This window comes from Anolis sagrei, chromosome 7 (genome assembly GCF_037176765.1).
Source record: "Anolis sagrei isolate rAnoSag1 chromosome 7, rAnoSag1.mat, whole genome shotgun sequence".
Lineage (NCBI taxonomy): Eukaryota > Metazoa > Chordata > Lepidosauria > Squamata > Dactyloidae > Anolis > Anolis sagrei.
In genome coordinates, this window is record NC_090027.1 from 5944805 (window position 1) to 5964913 (window position 20109).

The window sequence follows — 20109 nt, forward strand, 5'->3', positions numbered from 1 at the left end:
CCCCACCAATGATGGAATTGAACCAAACTTGGCACACAGAACTCCCATGAGTAACAGAAAATACTGGAAGCATTTGTTAGACATTGACCGTTAGTTTTGGAGTTGTTGTTCATCTACACCCAGAGAGCATTGTGGACTCAAACAATGATGCATCTGGACCAAACTTGGATGTCGGTGAATTGGGCCAAACTTCCCACACAGAATCCCCATGACCAACAGGAAACACTGTGTTTTCTGATGGTCTTTGGCAACCTCTCTGACACCCCCTCACAACCTCTCCAGGGGTCCCGACCCCCAGGTTGAGAAATGCTACTTTAAGAGGTTCATCCATTTAACTAATAGTCTTCCTAAAAGGCAAATAGCACTAGTAGGCACAGCCAAATCATATATTTAACGTATTGTCGAAGGCTTTCATGGTCGGAATCACTGGGTTGTTGTAGGTTTTTTTGGGCTATATGGCCATGGTCTAGAGGCATTTTCTCCTGACATTTCGCCTGCATCTATGGCAAGTATCCTCAGAGGATGGTCACCATAGATGCAGGCGAAACGTCAGGAGAAAATGCCTCTAGACCATGGCCATGTAGCCCAAAAAACCCTACCACACATATATTTAACAGTTTTAGCAGTAAGCTAGCATTCTTAAAACTACTAAAAGGATGTTGCTATCAGTTAATGGGTGTTCCTTATATAAAATGGCAAAAAATCAAGATTTGTCTTTTGGAAGATTTGGGGAAATATTTCCAAGCTGTGACTATAGAATCCGTGGGTAGAAAGAGCCAACTGTCCTGCTTTTAACCTTTTGTTATGCTGTTTCTTGGTAGATAGGCAAGGTAGAAAATAAACATATTTAGCATTTTAGTCAAATAAAATATTTTGTTTGATTCCAGAAGTTGGTTAATTTGCCAATGCTGCACCCCATAATATCTAGGAGCCCCCGGTGGCGCAGTGGGTTAAAGCTCTGTGCTGGCAGGACTGAAGACCGACAGGTCACAGGTTCGAATCCGGGGAGAGGCGGATGAGCTCCCTCTATCAGCTCTAGCTCCTCATTCGGGGACATGAGAGAAGCCTCCCACAAGGATGATAAAAACATCAAAATCATCCGGGCGTCCCGTGGGCAACGTCCTTGCAGACGGCCAATTCTCTCACAACAGGAGCGACTTGCAGTTTCTCAGGTCGCTCCAGACACGACAAAAAAACAAAACCCCATAATATTATTATTCTTACACTTGCATGTATTATAAAACTGGACTTCCCTGCCATTTTTTCCACAATCTCTCATGTAACAGCTGCTTGAAAGATTTTATATAGAGGGCTCTCTGTGTTCTCAGTCAAGGCAATTGGGCAAAAGTTGCTACTTCAAGTCCTGCTCTGACTGTGAGCTGCTCCACAATTATGTTTCCTTTGCTGGTACCATGGGGAATGTGGGGACATCCCCCTCCCTCAGGGCCAAACCAGGTATTGCTTTAAAGATATCCCCAGCAGCTATTCTTTCCTCTCTTGTATTTATGATCTCAGTGCAAGAGATAGATCTCTAGATGAAGGCTAAGGGACCTTTAACCTTGTTTCCACCGCAGTCCTTTTAGGTTGCGACATAGTGGTTCTATACCTTTAGCTGTCACTATTTGCCAGAGACAGCCCAATTAACCCTATGCCACCTTTGGGGGAGGTTTTTTTTTGTCATATCAGGAGTGACTTGAGAAACTGCAAGTCGCTTCTGGTGTGAAAGAATTGGCCGTCTGCAAGGACGTTGCCCAAGGGATGCCCGGATGTTTTTGATGTGTTACCATCCTTGTGGGAAGCTTCTATCATGTTCTCACATAGAAGGGCTCTCAGTCTCCTACTACCCAAATACCTGGGAGTTACTCTGGACCGTGCTCTTACCTACAAGAAGCACTGCCTGAACATCAAGCAAAAAGTAGGTGCTAGAAACAATATCATACGAAAGCTGACTGGCACAACCTGGGGATCACAACCAGATACAGTGAAGACATCTGCCCTTGCGCTGTGCTACTCTGCTGCTGAGTATGCATGCCCAGTGTGGAACACACCTCACCACACTAAAACAGTGGATGTGGCTCTTAATGAGACATGCCGCCTTATCATGGGGTGTCTGCGCCCTACACCACTGGAGAAATTACACTGCTTAGCCGGTATTGCACCACCTGACATCTGCTGGGAAGTAGCAGCCAATAGTGAAAGGACCAAGGCAGAGACATCTCCAGCTCATCCCCTGTTTGGGTATCAGCCAGCACGCCAACGACTTAAATCTAGACATAGTTTTCTAAGATCTACAGAGACACTCGCTGGAACACCTCAGCAAGCGAGAGTCCAAAAGTGGCAGGCTCAAACCCAGCACCTCAACCAATGGCTGATACCAAATGAGAGACTCCCCCCCCCCCCCCGGGCACACAGAAGACTGGGAGACTTGGAAGGCATTGAACAGACTGCGCTCTGGCACCACGAGATGCAGAGCCAACCTCAAGAAATGGGGCTACAAAGTAGAATCCTCGACATGCGAGTGTGGAGAAGAGCAAACCACTGACCACCTGCTGCAATGCACCCTGAGCCCTGCCACATGCACAATGGAGGACCTTCTTGCAGCAACACCAGAGGCACTCCCAAGTGGCCAGATACTGGTCAAAGGACATTTAACCAGCTACCAAACTCACAAGTTGTGTATTTTTCTGTTTGTTTGCTTTGTTCTGTTAGACTGGTTGTTCTGACACGACAAATAAAATAACAAATAAATAGTCTCCTACTTTCTCTCTTCATTCTGAGCTTTTATTTATTTAAAATATTCATTTTCCACCCTAATAATAATAATAATAATAATAATAATAATAATCTTTATTTATACCCCGCCACCATCTCCTCAACAGGGACTCTGAGCGGCTTACATGGGGCCAAGCCCGAACAACAACTTCAATATAAAAATACAAATTGCAGTAAAATTAAAGTGTAGCACATCAAAACATATGAAACAGTATACACAGAGCATAGAAACCGAACAAATGACAGAGAGCGGGTCGCATGTACATAAAATGAATTAAAAACTCCGGGTGAGATAAGGGGGCAGAACTAATTGTAAGGGAGAACTCATAGAGAGACAGGAAAATAACAAACCTTCATAGGTGGGGGGGGGGGGGGCAGGACAGGGAAACTCCTGGGACAAGAACATTGAGGGAACAGTAGTATAAATTATGTGGCTACTCTCCGAAAGCGCAGCAGCACAGCTAGGTCTTGAGACTCTTTTTAAAGGTTTCTAACGTAGGGGCTTTCCTAATCTCTCCGGGCAATGAGTTCCAGAGTCAGGGGGCAACAGAGGAGAAGGCTCTCTCCCTTGTACCCACAAGGTGAGTCTGAGGGACTGGCAAGGGCAAAAGGAGGGCATTGCCCAAGGATCGAAGAGTTCGGGCTGGTTCATGGAATGAGATACAGTCATGGCGGGTCCCAAACCGTTTAGGGCTTTATAGGGAACCTGTGCCTTGAATTGGGACCGGAAGATAGAATCATAGAATCAAAGAGTTGAAGAGACCTCATGGGCCATCCAGTCCAACCCCATTCTGCCAAGAAGCAGGAATATTGCATTCAAAGCACCTCCGACAGATGGCCATCCAGCCTCTGTTTAAAAGCTTCCAAAGAAGGAGCCTCGGGATGCTCGTCTGTTCTTAAGGTGAAAGGCACATGTCTGTGTTTTAGATGGGTTGGGGATCAGCTGGTTTTCCCTGTAATAGGCAGTAAGAGCACCTAGGGCTTCGGAGAGCTTCTGTTCAACCATCTCAAAGCTCCCTGCTTGAGCGGTAATGGCACGATCATCAGCATAGATGAAACCATCTATTTACCTGGGAAGGAATCCCACTGGAGCATTGCAGTGTACCCAAATAACTGGGAGTCACTCTGGACCGTGCTCTGACCTACACGAAGCACTGCCTGAACATCAAGCAAAAAGTGGGTGCTAGAAACAATAGCATACGAAAGCTGACTGGCACAACCTGGGGATCACAACCAGATACAGTGAAGACATCTGCCCTTGCGCTATGCTACTCTGCTGCTGAGTATGCATGCCCAGTGTGGAACACATCTCACCACACTAAAACAGTGGCTCTTAATGAGACATGCCACATTATCACGGGGTGTCTGTGCCCTACACCACTGGAGAAATTACACTGCGTAGCCGGTATTGCACCACCTGACATCCGCCGGGAAGTAGCAGCCAATAGTGAAAGGACCAAGGCAGAGACATCTCCAGCTCATCCCCTGTTTGGGTAGCAGCCAGCACGTCAGCGACTTAAATCAAGAAATAGTTTTCTTAGATCTACAGAGACACTCTCTGGAACACCTCAGCAAGCAAGAGTTCAAAAGTGGCAGGCTCAAACCCAGAGCTCAATCCATGATGAGAGACTCCCCCCTGGGCACACAGAAGACTGGGCGACTTGGAAGGCACTGAACAGACTGCGCTCTGGCACCATGAGATGCAGAGCCAACCTTCAGAAATGGGCCCACGAAGTGGAATCCACGACATGCGAGTGTGGAGAAGAGCAAACCACTGACCACCTGCTGCAATGCAACCTGAGCCCAGCCACATGCACAAGGGAGGACCTTCTTGCGGCAACACCAGAGGCACTCCAAGTGGCCAGATACTGGTCAAAGGACATTTAATCATCTACCAAGTTTGCAAAATTTGTGTGTGTGTGTTTTTATCTGTTTGTATGTTTTGTTCTGTTAAAAATGTAATACAATGTTCTGGTTGCGGATGACACGATAAATAAAATAAACCAACTGGGAATGACCCTCCAGGAGGGACCGGAGCCACAGGAGACTCAGGGCAGAGCACAACATATGTACGGCAAGCATTCAATGCCGGAACATAAAATAAGCGATAAATATACATAAACACTAAAATAAATTATCTCCGCTTTAAAATCAATTGTTTAAACTATCTCGGAAAAGCCATACCAGATCCGGTCATTTGCTCCAAACAGAGGCCTCATCTACACAACAACAACAACAACAACAATTTATTTATTTATATACCGCTCTATCTCCCCGAGGAGACTCAGGGGAGACTCTACACTGACATATAATGCATATAATATAATATAATGAATATAATGGATTTAATGCATTTTCAGAATGCTGATTAGCTGCATTGAACTAGATTACCTTGTAGGCTTGGGCAATCCATGGTTCTAAATGGTTCTAAAGTACTTACAAAACTAAAGTTCTGGTGGTGAAAATTTCAGAATTCTAACAAAACTTCCAAAATTTAATTATTATTTCATTATTGGTGATTTTAATGACAGAACCAATTAGGAACTGCCATTTATTATGAAATTTTGAGAGTTTTGTTAGAGTTCTGAAATTTCCACCACCAGAACTTTAGTTTTGTAAGTACTTTAGAACCATTTAGAAGCATGGATTGCCCAAGCCTATTACCTTGCAGTGCAGGCTCATATAATCCAGTTCGGTCTGACCACACAATGCAGTTCGAACTAGGACACTAGCACAGTTTTGTGCATAAGCCAGCAAGAGCTCTAACAACATCTGCATTATTCTGTTATCCTGATTTTTTTCCCCACAAACATGAAGCATAAGAGTTAGTTTGGGAAGACCTTTGCTTAAGAAATAGCAGACATAACACACAAAAGCAGAGAGGAACTTAAAATAGCTGGCTTTTAACCTAGCGTCTGAACTCAAAAAACTTCAGCCAACCATCTCTGTTTGTTGCCACGTTATTTATAGTTTCCTTGTTTGATGAGAACTTTGGGAGTTTATTGTTTCCTGTATTTTAACTTACAATGTGTCTGTTTATATGGGCTCCGGGCCAGGAAGTAATATACCTCACTATAGAGCTGATCTGGTACATTTATTTGGTGGTTACTTTCTTACTGATTTGTGTCGCTTCCAAAAAGTAATGTTTTCAAAAACATCCATAATCAGGTACCTCCAGTTTCCACCTTAATGTTGCCTGATATCCGTTTGCACCAGCCTTGTTTTCATTTTGAATTTTGGAATTCCAGATAAGGGATGCTCGACCAATACCAAAAGGTTGAACCCTGATCTCTTAAGTAAATGTAAAGGTTTTCCCCTTGACGTTAAGTCCAGTCGTGTCCAACTCTAGGGGTTGGTGCTCATCTCCATTTACAAGCCAAAGAGCCAGCGTTGTCCATAGACACCTCCAAGGTCACGTGGCCGGCATGACTGCATGGAGTGCTGTTACCTTCCCCTATTGATATACTCATATTTGCATGTTTTCGAACAGCTAGGTTTGCAGAAGCTGGGTCTAAAAGCAAGAGCTCACCTCACTCCCCGAATTCAAACTCCTGACCTTTCGGTCAGCAAGTACAGCAGCTCAGTGGTTTAATGCACCGCACCACCATAAGAAAGATTCTTCCAAACAAACTGAGGAATGAGGAAGGGTTTCTTTTGTTGTTGTTAAAGGCTCACTTGCTCTGTGGTTTATTGGTCTTTTGTTGACTCCATCAGCACCTGAAATAAATTTTGATTACATTTCCTTGCCCCGGTGAAGGGAGTTGGACTGGATGGCCTTAAGTATTTTCTGTTGTCATGGGGGTTCTGTGTGGGAAGTTACCCCAATTCTTTCGTTGGTAGGGTTCAGAACGCTCTTTGATTGTAGGTGAACTATAAATCCCAGTAACTACAACTCCCAAATGTCAAGGTCTATTTCCCCCAAACTCCATCTGTATTCATATTTGGTCATATGAAATATTCATGCCAAGTTTGGTCCAGATCCATCATTGTTTGCGTCCATGGTGCTCTCTGGATATAGGTGAACTACAACTCCCAAACTCCAGATCAACGCTCACCAAACCCTTCTTGTGCTTCTGTTGATCATGGGGGTCCTGTTATGCTACGTTTGGTTCAATTCCATTGTTGGTGGGGTTCAGAATGCTATTTGATTGTAAGTGAACTATAAATCCCAGCAACTACAACTCCCAAATGACAAAATCATAATTTTTTGAGTGATGGTCACTCCTTGTGCAAGTTTGGCTTTTGCAGATTTGATTATTTATGTCCCATTTTAGGAATCATAGAGCTGGAAGAAACCTCATGGGTCATTCTACCTGCGTGACCGCATCTCCATATACGAACCCACACGATCCCTCCATTGATCTGGAGATGTCCTGCTCACGATCCCACCTGCGTCGCAAGCACGATTGGTGGGGACAAGGGACAGGGCCTTCTTTGTGGGGGCCCCCGACTCTGGAACTCTCTCACCAAGGACATCAGACAAGCCCCAATGTTGGCAGTCTTTAGGAAGAGCTTGAACACGTGGCTGTTCCAGTGTGCCTTCCCAGAATAGGAATCTCCTAGCATCATGTCCCAAATGCACTTTATTAGAATCATAGAATCAAAGAGTTGGAAGAGACCTCCTGGGCCATCCAGTCCAACCCCTTTCTGCCAAGAAGCAGGAATATTGCATTCAAATCACCCCTGACAAATGGCCATCCAGCCTCTGTTTAAAAGCCTCCAAAGAAGGAGCCTCCACCACACTCCAGGGCAGAGAGTTCCACTGCTGAATGGCTCTCACAGTCAGGAAGTTCTTCCTCATGTTCAGATGGAATCTCTTGTAGTTTGCTTTAGGGGATTGAGCTTTTGGGGATCCCTGGCCAATTTAAAGGTTTGCTATCGACCTGAGCTGGAAGGGTACCAATACCCAAGCTTCCCATAATGCCCAAATCGTGTGGCAAATTCAAAATGGGAACTGGAAGATACCAATTGTGGTTGCTTGAAAGGGAGTCGAGAGATCAAAGGATTGCAAACGCTGGCATTGACCATGGTTCCTGATTCACTCTTGGCTTCTTCTCTCATTGCAGCCATCTACAACTATGACGCTGCCCAAGATGTGGAGCTTTCTCTGCAGGTTGGCGACACAGTTCACATTCTGGAGATGTATGAAGGTAAATGCTCCTTTCCTTGCTACTATGGTATGGGAAGGTTCTCAGTCCAATTCTATTCCAAATGTACATGTTTAAAGTTTTTTTTTCATGTCAGGAGTGACTTGAGGAACTGCAAGTCGCTTCTGGTGTGAGAGAATTGGCAGTCTGCAAGGACATTGCCCAGGGGACATTGCTCGGATGTTTGATGTTTTACCATCCTTGTGGGAGGCTTCTCTCGTATCCCTGCATGCTTCCCATAACAGTGGAGCCTTGGGACTGAATGTGACCTCTAAAACCTTTTTGGCTATTGACTGATCCAGGTATTTTTTTCCATTTCAGCAAGTCCCTGTGCCCATTACTCCAATGAATTTAAAGGGCTGACAGTACGAGGGTTGAATGAAAAGTAATGCCTCCCCCTTCGTAACTCCTCAACAGATGGCAGAACTGGTATGCAGTAGGTACTGGCTTGTTCAGTAGACTCTCCTCTACAGTTCCATTTTGGTGGGAAACCTTAGCATGGAACAGTTGTGTCATTAAAGTGCAAAGTATGGAACGTTGTACAGATGGTCAGTCAATGCGACTTAAACAAGGTGCAGTCATTGAATTCTTGACAGCAGAAGGTGTCACTCCAAAGGAGATTCATCAGAGAATGCAAGCTGTTTATGGTGATTGTGTTGATGTGAGTACTGTGCGTCGTTGGGCGAGTAAGTTCAAAGATGTTGAGGTGACACCTTCTGCTTTTTTTGTCATGTCAGAAGTGACTAGAGAAACTGCAAGTCGCTTCTGGTGTGAGAGAATCAGCCATCTGCAAGGAAGTTTCCCAGGGGACGCCTGGATGATTTGATGTTTTCATCATCCTTGTGGGAGGCTTCTCTCATGTCCCCGCATGAGGAGCTGGAGCTGATAGAGGGAGCTCATCCGCCTCTCCCTGGATTCGAACCTGCGACCTGTCGGTCTTCAGTCCTGCCAGCACAGGGTTTTAACCCACTGCGCCACTGGGGGCTCCTGTACACACCTTCTGCTGTCAAGAATTCAATGACTACATGTTGCTTAAGTCGCATTGACTGACCATCTGCGCAGGGTTCCATTACTTTGCACTTTAACAACACAACCGTTCAATGCCAAAATGGAACTGTAGAGGAGAGTCTACTGAACAAGCCAGTACCTACTGCATACCAGTACTTTCCATCTGTTGAGGAGTTACGAAGGTGGAGGCATTACTTTTCATTCAACCCTCGTAGTTCTTTTGGCTACTCTGTCTTTCAAGTCTCGTGCTAGGAACAGAGGCTCAGGCCCCTTCTACACTGGCATATAATCCAGATTATCTGCTTTGAATTGGATTGTATGAGTCTATACTGCCATATAATCCAGTCCAAAGCAAATAATCTGGATTTTATACGGCAGTGTAGAAAGGTCCTCAGCCAACCAAAGGCAGTGCAAAAGCACTTTCAACGTAGCCAAGCTATTAGAATCCCATCTATTTACTCAGCATTGCAGAAATCCTCTCTGCTTTAACCTTGACTCTGGAAGCAGCTAAGCAGAGTCTACGTATGAATTATCTTGTTTGTAGGAGATTGTTTTGAAGGAGAAGATGCAATGTGCCAAACGGCCCAAGCATTTGCTGACCTTGGGAAGTGGGGAGCGGAAAGAGAAAGACAAAGCAAAAGTTACTATTTATTAGATATTCTCATTAGGAGCCCCCAGTGGCACAATGGGTTAAATCCTTATGCCGGCAGGACTGCTGACCGAAAAGTCGGCAGTTCATAACTGGGGAGCGGGATGAGTTCCCGTCTGTCAGCTCCAGCTTCCCATACGGGGACATGAGAGAAGCCTTCCACGGGATGGTAAAACATCCAGGCATAACCTGGGAAACATCCTTGCAGATGGCCAATTCTCTCACACCAGAAGCAACTTGCAGTTTCTCAAGTCGCTCCTGACACACACACACACACACACACACACACACAAAGATACGAATCTTGCAGTCGCTCAAGTCGCTCCTGACACACACACACACACACACACAAAGGTAGGAATCTGGAGAGTGGGATGAGCTCCTATCCGTCAGCTCCAGCTTCTCATATGGGGACATGAGAGAAGCCTCCCATGGGATGGTAAAACATCCAGCTATAACCTGGGAAACATCCTTTCAGATGACCAATTCTCTCACACCAGAAGCAACTTGCAGTTTCTCAAGTTGCTCCTGACACACACACACACACACAAAGATATGAATCTCGGGAGTGGGATGAGCTCCCATCTGTCAGCTCCAGCTTCCCATACGGGGACATGAGAGAAGCCTCCCACAGGATGGTAAAACATCTGGGCATAACCTGGGCAACATCCTTGCAGGTGGCCAGTTCTCTCACACCATAAGCAACTTGCAGTTTCTCAAGTCGCTCCTGACACACACACACACATACAGAAAGATATGAATCTGGGGAGCGGGATGAGTTCCTATCTGTCAGCTCCAGCTTCCCATACAGGGACATGAGAGAAGCCTCCCACGGGATGGTAAAACAGCCAGGCATAACCTGGGAAACATTCTTGCAGATGGCCAATTCTCTCACACCAGAAGCAACTTGCAGTTTCTCAAGTCGCTCCTGACACACACACACAAAAAGATACGAATCTGGGGAGTGGGATGAGCTCCCATCTGTCAGCTCCAGCTTCCCATACGGGGACATGAGGGAAGCCTCCCACAGGATGGTAAAACATCCAGGCATAACCTGGGAAACATCCCTGCAGATGGCCAATTCTCTCACACCAGAAGCAACATGCAGTTTCTCAAGTCGCTCCTCACACACACACACACACACACACACACAAAGATACGAATCTGGGGAGTGGTATGAGCTCCCGTCTGTCAGCTCCAGCTTCCCATACGGGGACATGAGAGAAGCCTCCCATGGGATGGTAAAACATCCGGGCATAACCTGGGAAACATCCTTGCAGATGGCCAATTCTCTCACACCAGAAGCAACTTGCAGTTTCTCAAGTTGCTCCTCACACACACACACAAAGATATGAATCTGGGGAGTGGTATGAGCTCCTGTCTGTCAGCTCCAGCTTCCCATACAGGAACATGAGGGAAGCCTCCCATGGGATGGTAAAACATCTGGGCATAACCTGGGCAACATCCTTGCAGATGGCCAATTCTCTTACACTAGAAGCAACTTGCAGTTTCTCAAGTCGCTCCTGACACACACACACACACACACACAAAGATACGAATCTGGGGAGTGGGATGAGCTCCTGTCTGTCAGCTCCAGCTTCCCATACAGGGACATGAGAGAAGCCTCCCACAGGATGGTAAAACATCCAGGCATAACCTGGGCAACATCCTTGCAGATGGCCAATTCTCTTACACTAGAAGCAACTTGCAGTTTCTCAAGTCGCTCCTGACACACACACACACACAAAGATACGAATCTGGGGAGTGGGATGAGCTCCCGTCTGTCAGCTCCAGCTTCCCATACGGGGACATGAGAGAAGCCTCCCATGGGATGGTAAAACATCCGGGCATAACCTGGGAAACATCCTTGCAGATGGCCAATTCTCTCACACCAGAAGCAACTTGCAGTTTCTCAAGTTGCTCCTCACACACACACACAAAGATATGAATCTGGGGAGTGGTATGAGCTCCTGTCTGTCAGCTCCAGCTTCCCATACAGGAACATGAGGGAAGCCTCCCATGGGATGGTAAAACATCTGGGCATAACCTGGGCAACATCCTTGCAGATGGCCAATTCTCTTACACTAGAAGCAACTTGCAGTTTCTCAAGTCGCTCCTGACACACACACACACACAAAGATACGAATCTGGGGAGTGGGATGAGCTCCTGTCTGTCAGCTCCAGCTTCCCATACAGGGACATGAGAGAAGCCTCCCACAGGATGGTAAAACATCCAGGCATAACCTGGGCAACATCCTTGCAGATGGCCAATTCTCTTACACTAGAAGCAACTTGCAGTTTCTCAAGTCGCTCCTGACACACACACACACACAAAGATACGAATCTGGGGAGTGGGATGAGCTCCTGTCTGTCAGCTCCAGCTTCCCATACAGGGACATGAGAGAAGCCTCCCACAGGATGGTAAAACATCCAGGCATAACCTGGGCAACATCCTTGCAGATGGCCAATTCTCTTACACTAGAAGCAACTTGCAGTTTCTCAAGTCGCTCCTGACACACACACACACACAAAGATACGAATCTGGGGAGTGGGATGAGCTCTTGTCTGTCAGCTCCAGCTTCCCATACAGGAACATGAGGGAAGCCTCCCACAGGATGGTAAAACATCTAGGCATAACCTGGGCAACATCCTTGCAGATGGCCAATTCTCTCACACCAGAAGCAACTTGCAGTTTCTCAAGTTGCTCCTCACACACACACACATGAAGATACGAATCTGGGGAGTGGTATGAGCTCCTGTCTGTCAGCTCCAGCTTCCCATACAGGAACATGAGGGAAGCCTCCCATGGGATGGTAAAACATCCGGGCATAACGTGGGCAACATCCTTGCAGATGACCAATTCTCTCACACTAGAAGCAACTTGCAGTTTCTCAAGTAGTTCCTGACACACACACACACACACACACACACAAGATACTCTTGTTGACTCCTTCCTTTCTTCCTGGCAGACATTTCTTCTTTGCTTCCTGACCTTGCATGCTTACTGAGGAGAACATGTTTTGAATGGTCCTATCATGTATTCAGAGCAGACTGGGCTCCATTTAGCACTGCCGCAACTGCTCTATTTTGTCTTCATTTCTAAGATGAAAGGGGAAAAACATTAATATTTTAGCACTTAGAGTTTTAAAGGCCTTTGCAAATGGGCATGCGGCCCTTTTCTACCTACATCTGTATTCCCCAGACACCTCCTGCATGAAGATTAGAAGGAAAACAGTCTGATTCTCGATCCTGTTTATAGATTTCATTATTCACGGATATTATTAAAATGTTCTCTCTTGGGATTTATTGGTCCTCCACTGCAATTACAAGGGTCATGCTGGAGGACCTAAGGATTCCTAGAGACCAGATCTGTTTATTGGTTAGTCCTGTGATAATCAAAGACAAAAATCAAAATACACAGACAAACTTGGCCACGGTGGTCCACGCTCTGGTTACATCCCGTCTAGACTACTGCAATGCTCTCTATGTGGGGTTGCCCTTGAAGACTGCTCGGAAGCTTCAAATGGTCCAGCGCTCGGCAGCCAGGTTGCTAACAGGAGCGGCACTCAGGGAGCATACCACTCCTCTGTTGCGCCAGCTCCACTGGCTGCCAATCTGCTACCGGGCACAATTCAAAGTGCTGGCTTTAGCCTATAAAGCCCTAAACGGTTCCGGCCCTACTTACCTCTCCGAATGCATCTACTAAGGAGGCTGTTGAAGTCCTGAACCGGTGCTTGGCCGCTGTAACGGACTGGATGAGGGACAACAGATTGAAACTAAATCCAGACAAGACAGAGGTACTCCTGGTCAGTCGAAAGGCCGAACAGGGTATAGGGTTACAGCCTGTGCTGGACGGGGTCACACTCCCCCTGAAGACGCAGGTTCGCAGCTTGGGAGTGACCCTGGACTCATCGCTGAGCCTGGAACCCCAGGTCTCGGCGGTGGTCAGGGGAGCTTTTGCACAGCTAAAGCTTGTGCGCCAGCTGCGCCCGTACCTTGGGAAGTCTGACTTGGCCACGGTAGTCCACGCTCTGGTTACATCCCGTTTAGACTACTGCAATGCTCTCTACGTGGGGTTGCCTCTGAAGACTGCCCGGAAGCTTCAATCAGTCCAACGTGCGGCAGCCAGATTGTTAACAGGAGCAGGGTACAGAGACCACACGACCCCTCTGTTACGCCAGCTCCACTGGCTGCCGATCAGCTTCCGGGCACAATTCAAAGTGCTGGTTTTGACCTATAAAGCCCTAAACGGCTCTGGCCCAGTTTACCTGTCCGAACGGATTCTCCCCTATGAGCCATCAAGGCTACTAAGATCTTCTGGGGGGGCCCTGCTCTCGGTCCCACCACCCTCTCAATCACGGTTGGTGGGGACGAGAGACAGGGCCTTCTCGGTGGTGGCTCCCCGGCTTTGGAACTCCCTCCCACTAGAGGTTAGATCTGCCCCCTCCCTCCTGATGTTCAGGAAATCATTAAAAACATGGCTCTGGAATACGGCATTCAAAGACTGAACCTGGAACCTACCCTGTGATGAATTATGATGAACTGCGACTATGAATATGATTATGATCATGACTGGATTGGCGATTTGGCATAGGAAACTGTAATGATTTAATGATGTGGTTTTTATTGTACTGAGTTGTACTATTTTAATATGTAATGAGTTGTATTTGCTGTTTTATCTGATTGTATTTGATATGTATTGTAAACCGACCGGAGTTCCTCGTCGAGGTTGAGAAGGCCGGTATAGAAATCTTCTAAATAAATAAATAAATAAATCTCCACCTATGAACCGACTAGGACATTAAGATCGTCTGGGGAGGCCCTGCTCTCGATCCCGCCTGCATCACAGGCGCGCCTGGCGGGGACGAGGGACAGGGCCTTCTCGGTGGTGGCCCCTCGGCTGTGGAATGCCCTACCTGTAGACATCAGACAGGACCCTTCACTGTTGGCGTTCCGGAGGAAGGTGAAGACCTGGCTCTTCGAACAAGTGTTTGGCTAAACAGTGCAATTGATTATAGGAATACGGTGCAATCGAACATAGGAACATGGAACAAGGATTATGAGAATAGTTCTGATTTGGTGCTGAGGCGTTATGATAATGATTATTTGTTGATATTGACTGTTATGTATAATGTGTTTTAATTGCCTATGATAATCTCTTGTGATAATTTGTACTATGTAAACCGCTTTGAGTCGCCTATGGGCTGAGAAAAGCGGTATAGAAATAAAGTAAATAAATAAATAATAATAAATAAATAGACACTAGTCACTATGCTAAAATTCCTTTAATAGTTAACTAAAATTAAAACACAATAAAACTCAATTAAATAATATATTTGGTAAAATGGGATCACATTACAAGATGGAAACAGATGGAGTAGAGTGGTTCCCAACCTTTTTTTTGACCAGCGACCACTTGATCAGGGAACATTCTCCAACATTAAAAGGGTTACGAATCAATTTTTAGTCAACTTTAGATTCAGTTTGATTATTTGGATTGCTGATTCAGAAAATTGCACTGGATAGACCACATCAGCTCTAGTTTCTGATACAGAACATACGCCATCCAGTAGTTGCCATCTGCTCGCCCACAGAAAACCATAATTAATAATCTAGAGCTGATGTAGTACGAGGGTTATCCAGAAAGTAAGGTTACAAAGCAGGTAGCTCTTGGGGGAAGTTGGTATCACTGCCGTGTAGTGAGAAGCCAGCAGAAGTGAACGAGCAGTGCCAGTCATCAGTAGCTCATCAACTGGCATTGTGGTGAAGGTTAGAGATGAGTGTCCTCATTCCTTTTCCCTCCAAGTGCGAAGTTCGTGCTGTATGAAGGTTATCCGGAAAGTAAGGTTAAAAGGTACCTCTCATGGGGAATTTTCTCAGGGGAAGTTGGTCTCACTGCCGTGTAGCAGGAAGTCAGCGGAAGCAAACGAGCAGTGCCAGTTGTCAGTAGCTCATCAACTGGCATTGTGGTGAAGGTTAGAGATGAGTGTCCTCATTCCTTTTCCCTCCAAGTGCAAAGTTCGTGCTGTATGAAGGTTATCCGGAAAGTAAGGTTACAAGGAATGTAGCTCTCATGGGGAATTTTCTCAGGGGAAGTTGGTCTCACTACTGTGTAGCAGGAAGCCAGCGGAAGCGAACGAGCAGTGCCAGTTGTCAGTAACTCACAGATTGGTGTTCTGGTGAAGGTTAGAGATGAGCGTCCTCATTCCTTTTCCCTCCAAGTGCGAAGTTCATGCTGTATGAAGGTTATCCGGAAAGTAAGGTTACAAGAAATGTCGCTCTTGTGGGGAATTTTCTTAGGGGAAGTTAGTCTCACTGCTGTGTAGCAGGAAGCCAGTGGAAGCGAATGAGCAGTGCCAGTCGTCAGTAGCTCATCGATTGGCGTTCTGGTGAAGGTTAGAGATGAGCGTCTTCATTTCGTTTCCTTCCAAGTTCATTACTTAAAGGGCATGAACCATTGTGAAATCATTTCAGTTTATGGAGAGGATGTAATGTCAAGACAGCATGTGACAAAATGGGTACGGAATATATCGTGAGACCATGAAGAAACTTCGCAGAACCATCCAAAACAAACGTCGTGGGACGTTATCAGCAGGAGTCTGTCTCCTTCATGACAATGAGCGTCTGTCCGCACACTGCTCATTTAACATAAGAGTCATAAACTTCATTTGGTTTATTTATTATTTAATCTTTTGTGCCTCTCCCTTCCTGACATCCCAGTTGCTTTAGCAGTGTCGCTCTTGTTGCTGCGTTGTTTTGAGGCAACGGTGTAGTAATGGTGAGGCTGTGGACCATATTTTTGTTCTTGCGGGCCACTGGAGGTCCACGGACCATAGGTTGGGAACCACTGGGTAGAGTGACCAGTCTAAAAGAGTTGGTTGGAGAATTTGGATAAGTTCATCGCCATGACAAGGGACCCCATTTTGTGAGATAAAGAGTTCTCTCAGGTGGTTAGCTTTTATGATGGATTTGGCTACCTAGAGAAAACATTTTCAGTTTACAACAGAAATTGACTATAGAGTCATGCTGGAGGAGTTACATATTCCTGGAGAGGGTTAAAAACATAACAAATTCTTGATTTGTTGTTCTTCACTTTCACGGGTTTCCGGTGCTCCTAATCCCCAGTTAATATGGAGGACTGACTATTTCTGAGCAAGCCCAACACAATGCACATATTTAAACATGAATAGATAAAAGGCGTATATGTATTTAAAAGTAATATCCATAAGCATGCCCATGGGGAAAAGCTGAGTGAATGAAGCCGTTGTTCAAATCAGCACGCGCATGACTGCAAACACATTTTTGAAAACAGCCTTGACATACATTTCAGTGGGAAGAAAACACAAAGGCCAAATCCCAACTAGACTAGATAGACTGAATTTGTTTCCAATGTATTGCAACTTAAATTGATTTAATGAGCCTGATCTAGTCAGAATTGTGAATAGATTGAAGGTAATGTCCAGTAACCTGATACAGAATGAAGACAGGGGAAAAAAATACAAGCAGAGGTTGGTGAACTTAACTCAATCCTTAGACTATACGTTCCTTTTTTTCCCTGTCATTTGCTACCAACAGGTTTGTTGATTTCTCCCCCAGCTGATCCTGAGAGAATACTCATAAATACATTCAGAACTCATTCTGTATTTTTCCTTCTCTGGCAGATTGGTACAGAGGATATACGCTCCGGAACAAATCCAAAAAGGTATAGCAACCTCTTTCTCTCCATGTGTGTGTTTCTCCAAGAGTATGCTTTAAATGGAACTCTATCTGATTTGGCTCTTGTTCCTCTTCAAAGTGCTCTTGTACTGCTAGAATGTAACTTCCTCTTTCCTATATTTACTTTCTTTGAAATCTTTTCAAAATTAGAAATGTTTGCAAGCCAGACAGTTCTGGTTTTGCTAAATTTCCAAATGTGTGAATTCTGATATTAGACGAAGGAGTGAGGATAGGGAGACTCTGGCGAGACATAGTTCCAGGATTCATTCTTAAGCCATTTCTGCCTCCTTTGGTTTCAGAAACGATCCTAAATTGTGTTCAGTGCTTGGTAAAACCTGGGCAAATCAGAACAGCATTAAGCACAATTTGCAGTGTGTGGTGGGTTGGGTATCTCTGTGTGCCTTCAGGTAGCCTTTTGAATTAGATGATGGAAGGATATAATAGAATTAAAGCTTATCGAGGCAGGGTGGTCAGACAAATCCCACCGCTGCCACCAATATAAAGGAGTTAGAGCATTCAGCCTGGACAGGGTGGACACCACGATCACACCTCTGCCCTTAGATATAGCGGAGAACAAAAGGCTGACCCTATGTTGTAAATGCAAGTGACCGAAGTACTTGGTAGAAATAGCTGCCACCACCTCAGAATTGCTGGCCTGAGGAACCAAAAGGGTGTGAATGTATTTAGGTAAAGAGTGTTTGAGCTCTTGGACTTCTATGGCTTCCTCCCTAGCTGACTGGAGTGTAAAAATGTGTTGAAAGAATGAGTTCTGAGGGAAACCAATGGATTGAGGCAAACACCAGTTAAAAGTAAACTAATAAAGAGTTTATTTTAAACTTGATATTAACAACAACTCGTTGGAAATGAGTGGTACATAAAGCGTAATTCAGTTACAAAGGCTTAGCTGTTTAGACAGTTTTCCCTAAGAATGTAGCTTTGGGTTACTGTGAGTCTCTTTTAACTATACTGTTCAACTTCCTCCTGAAACAGTATATCACTGAGAACAGTCTCTCCTGTCTCACAGAGTAATTAGTCTCTAACTAATATTCTCCTCAGAGCAATAAGCATCAAGTGAACAAGTCTTCTTTACTGACACTCTGTACAGTAAACTTCAAGCCTTTTGTCCCTATCTTATTCTCTCTGACTAAAAGACTCACTCCCAAAAGCTCACTTTCACCTGTCTAAATTCTCCTCAGCTCTCCAGCCTAAAAATCCATCTACCCTCTTCACTGTTAAAATCCCTTCTCCCTCTCTGTCAAAACTCGACAGCTGCTTTCCCTCTCTAAGCTGACTCCTCCCCCAATTGCTACACCCAATCAGGAGTCAGCCTGACTCCTCCTCCTGCTCTGCTTGAAAACCAAGATGCCAGACACTGCTATGCAGGCTTCGGCCTAGCCGACTAAAAGGTAGATCTATCACAAAGGATGGAAGGATTGAGCAGTTTTCGGCTTAGGCGATCCCTCGTAGTCCGAGGATGATGGTCCTCCAAGTTCAGTATCCTGGCAGTGGGTCCATAGGTGACTGTGGAGCCCAATTCTTGATCTGCATCTTCTCCCGCAGTGAGGGCATTGGTTTCCAGGTGGAAGGCGGTTCCGGTTGGGGTTGGCTTGATGCGCCTTCCTCTTAGCACGTTTCTCTCTTTCACCCTCCATTTGTGTCTCTTCAAATTCTGCATCACTGCTGGTCACAGCTTACCTCCAGCTGGAGCGCTCAAGGCCCAGGGCTTCCCAGTTCTCAGTGTCTATCCCAGATTTTTAAGGTTGGCTTTGAGCCCATCTTTAAATCTCTTTTCCTGCCCACCAACATTCTGTTTTCCGTTCTTGAGTTCAGAGTAGAGCAACTGCTTTGTGAGACGGTGGTCGGGTATCCGGACAATGTGGCCGGTCCAGCGGAGTTGATGGCGGAGGACCATTGCTTCAATGCTGGTGGTCTTTGCTTCTTCCAGCACGCTGATGTTTGTCCGCTTGTCTTCCCAAGAGATTTGCAGGATTTTCCGGAGGCAGCGCTGATGGAGTTGCATGTGATGTCTGTAGACAGTCCACGTTTCGCAGGCATAGAGCAGGGTTGGGAGCACAATCGCTTTATAGACAAGCCCCTTGGTATCCCTACAGATGTCCCAGTCCTCAAACACTCTCTGCTTCATTTGGAAAAATGCTGCACTCGCAGAGCTCAGACGGTGTTGTATTTTGGTGTCGATGTTGATTTTGGTGTAGAGGTGGCTGGCAAAGGGAATGGAAATGATCAGCATTTTCTAATGTTACACCATTAAGCTGTATCTCTGGCACTGGAGAGGGATTGGCTGGCGATTGCTGAAAAACAGCACTTTGGTTTTCCCGATGTTCAGTGACAGGCCAAGCTTCGTGTATGCTTCTGCGAAGGTGTTTAGAGTGGCTTGTAGATCTTCTTCTGAATGTGCACAGATGACGTTGTCATCAGCATACTGGACTTCTATAACAGATGTTGTTGTAACGTTTGCTTTGGCTTTCAGTCTGCTGAGCTTAAACAGCTTGCCATCTGTCTGATAGATGATTTCCACTCCACTGGGAAGCTTCCCATCAACAAGCAGCAGTCAGGGTTGCCATGACAGATGGATGGGGAATTCTGTGATTTGTTGCAGGCCCCACCTACACTTCCATATAAAATCCAAATTATCTGTTTGAACTGGACTATATGGGTGTATGTGTGTATACATACACACACACACATTCACTCATATGAGAAGCCCCTGGTGGCACAGTGGGTTAAAGCGCTGAGCTGCTGAAATTGCTAACCGAAAGGTCGCAGGTTCGAATCCGGGGAGCGGCGTGATCTCCCACT

General features: G+C 45.8%; 1 protein-coding gene across 2 annotated transcripts in view; it reads left to right on the forward strand.

Annotated features, from left to right (window-relative positions):
* DOCK5 (dedicator of cytokinesis 5) overlaps nt 1-20109 on the forward strand; it is a 204389-nt gene that overhangs the window by 28014 nt on the left and 156266 nt on the right. For both annotated transcript variants that reach the window (XM_067470674.1, XM_067470675.1), the window contains exons 2-3: nt 7839-7922; nt 17238-17278. In XM_067470674.1, coding sequence (XP_067326775.1) covers nt 7839-7922; nt 17238-17278 — 125 coding nt within the window. The remainder of the gene's footprint in view (nt 1-7838; nt 7923-17237; nt 17279-20109) is intronic.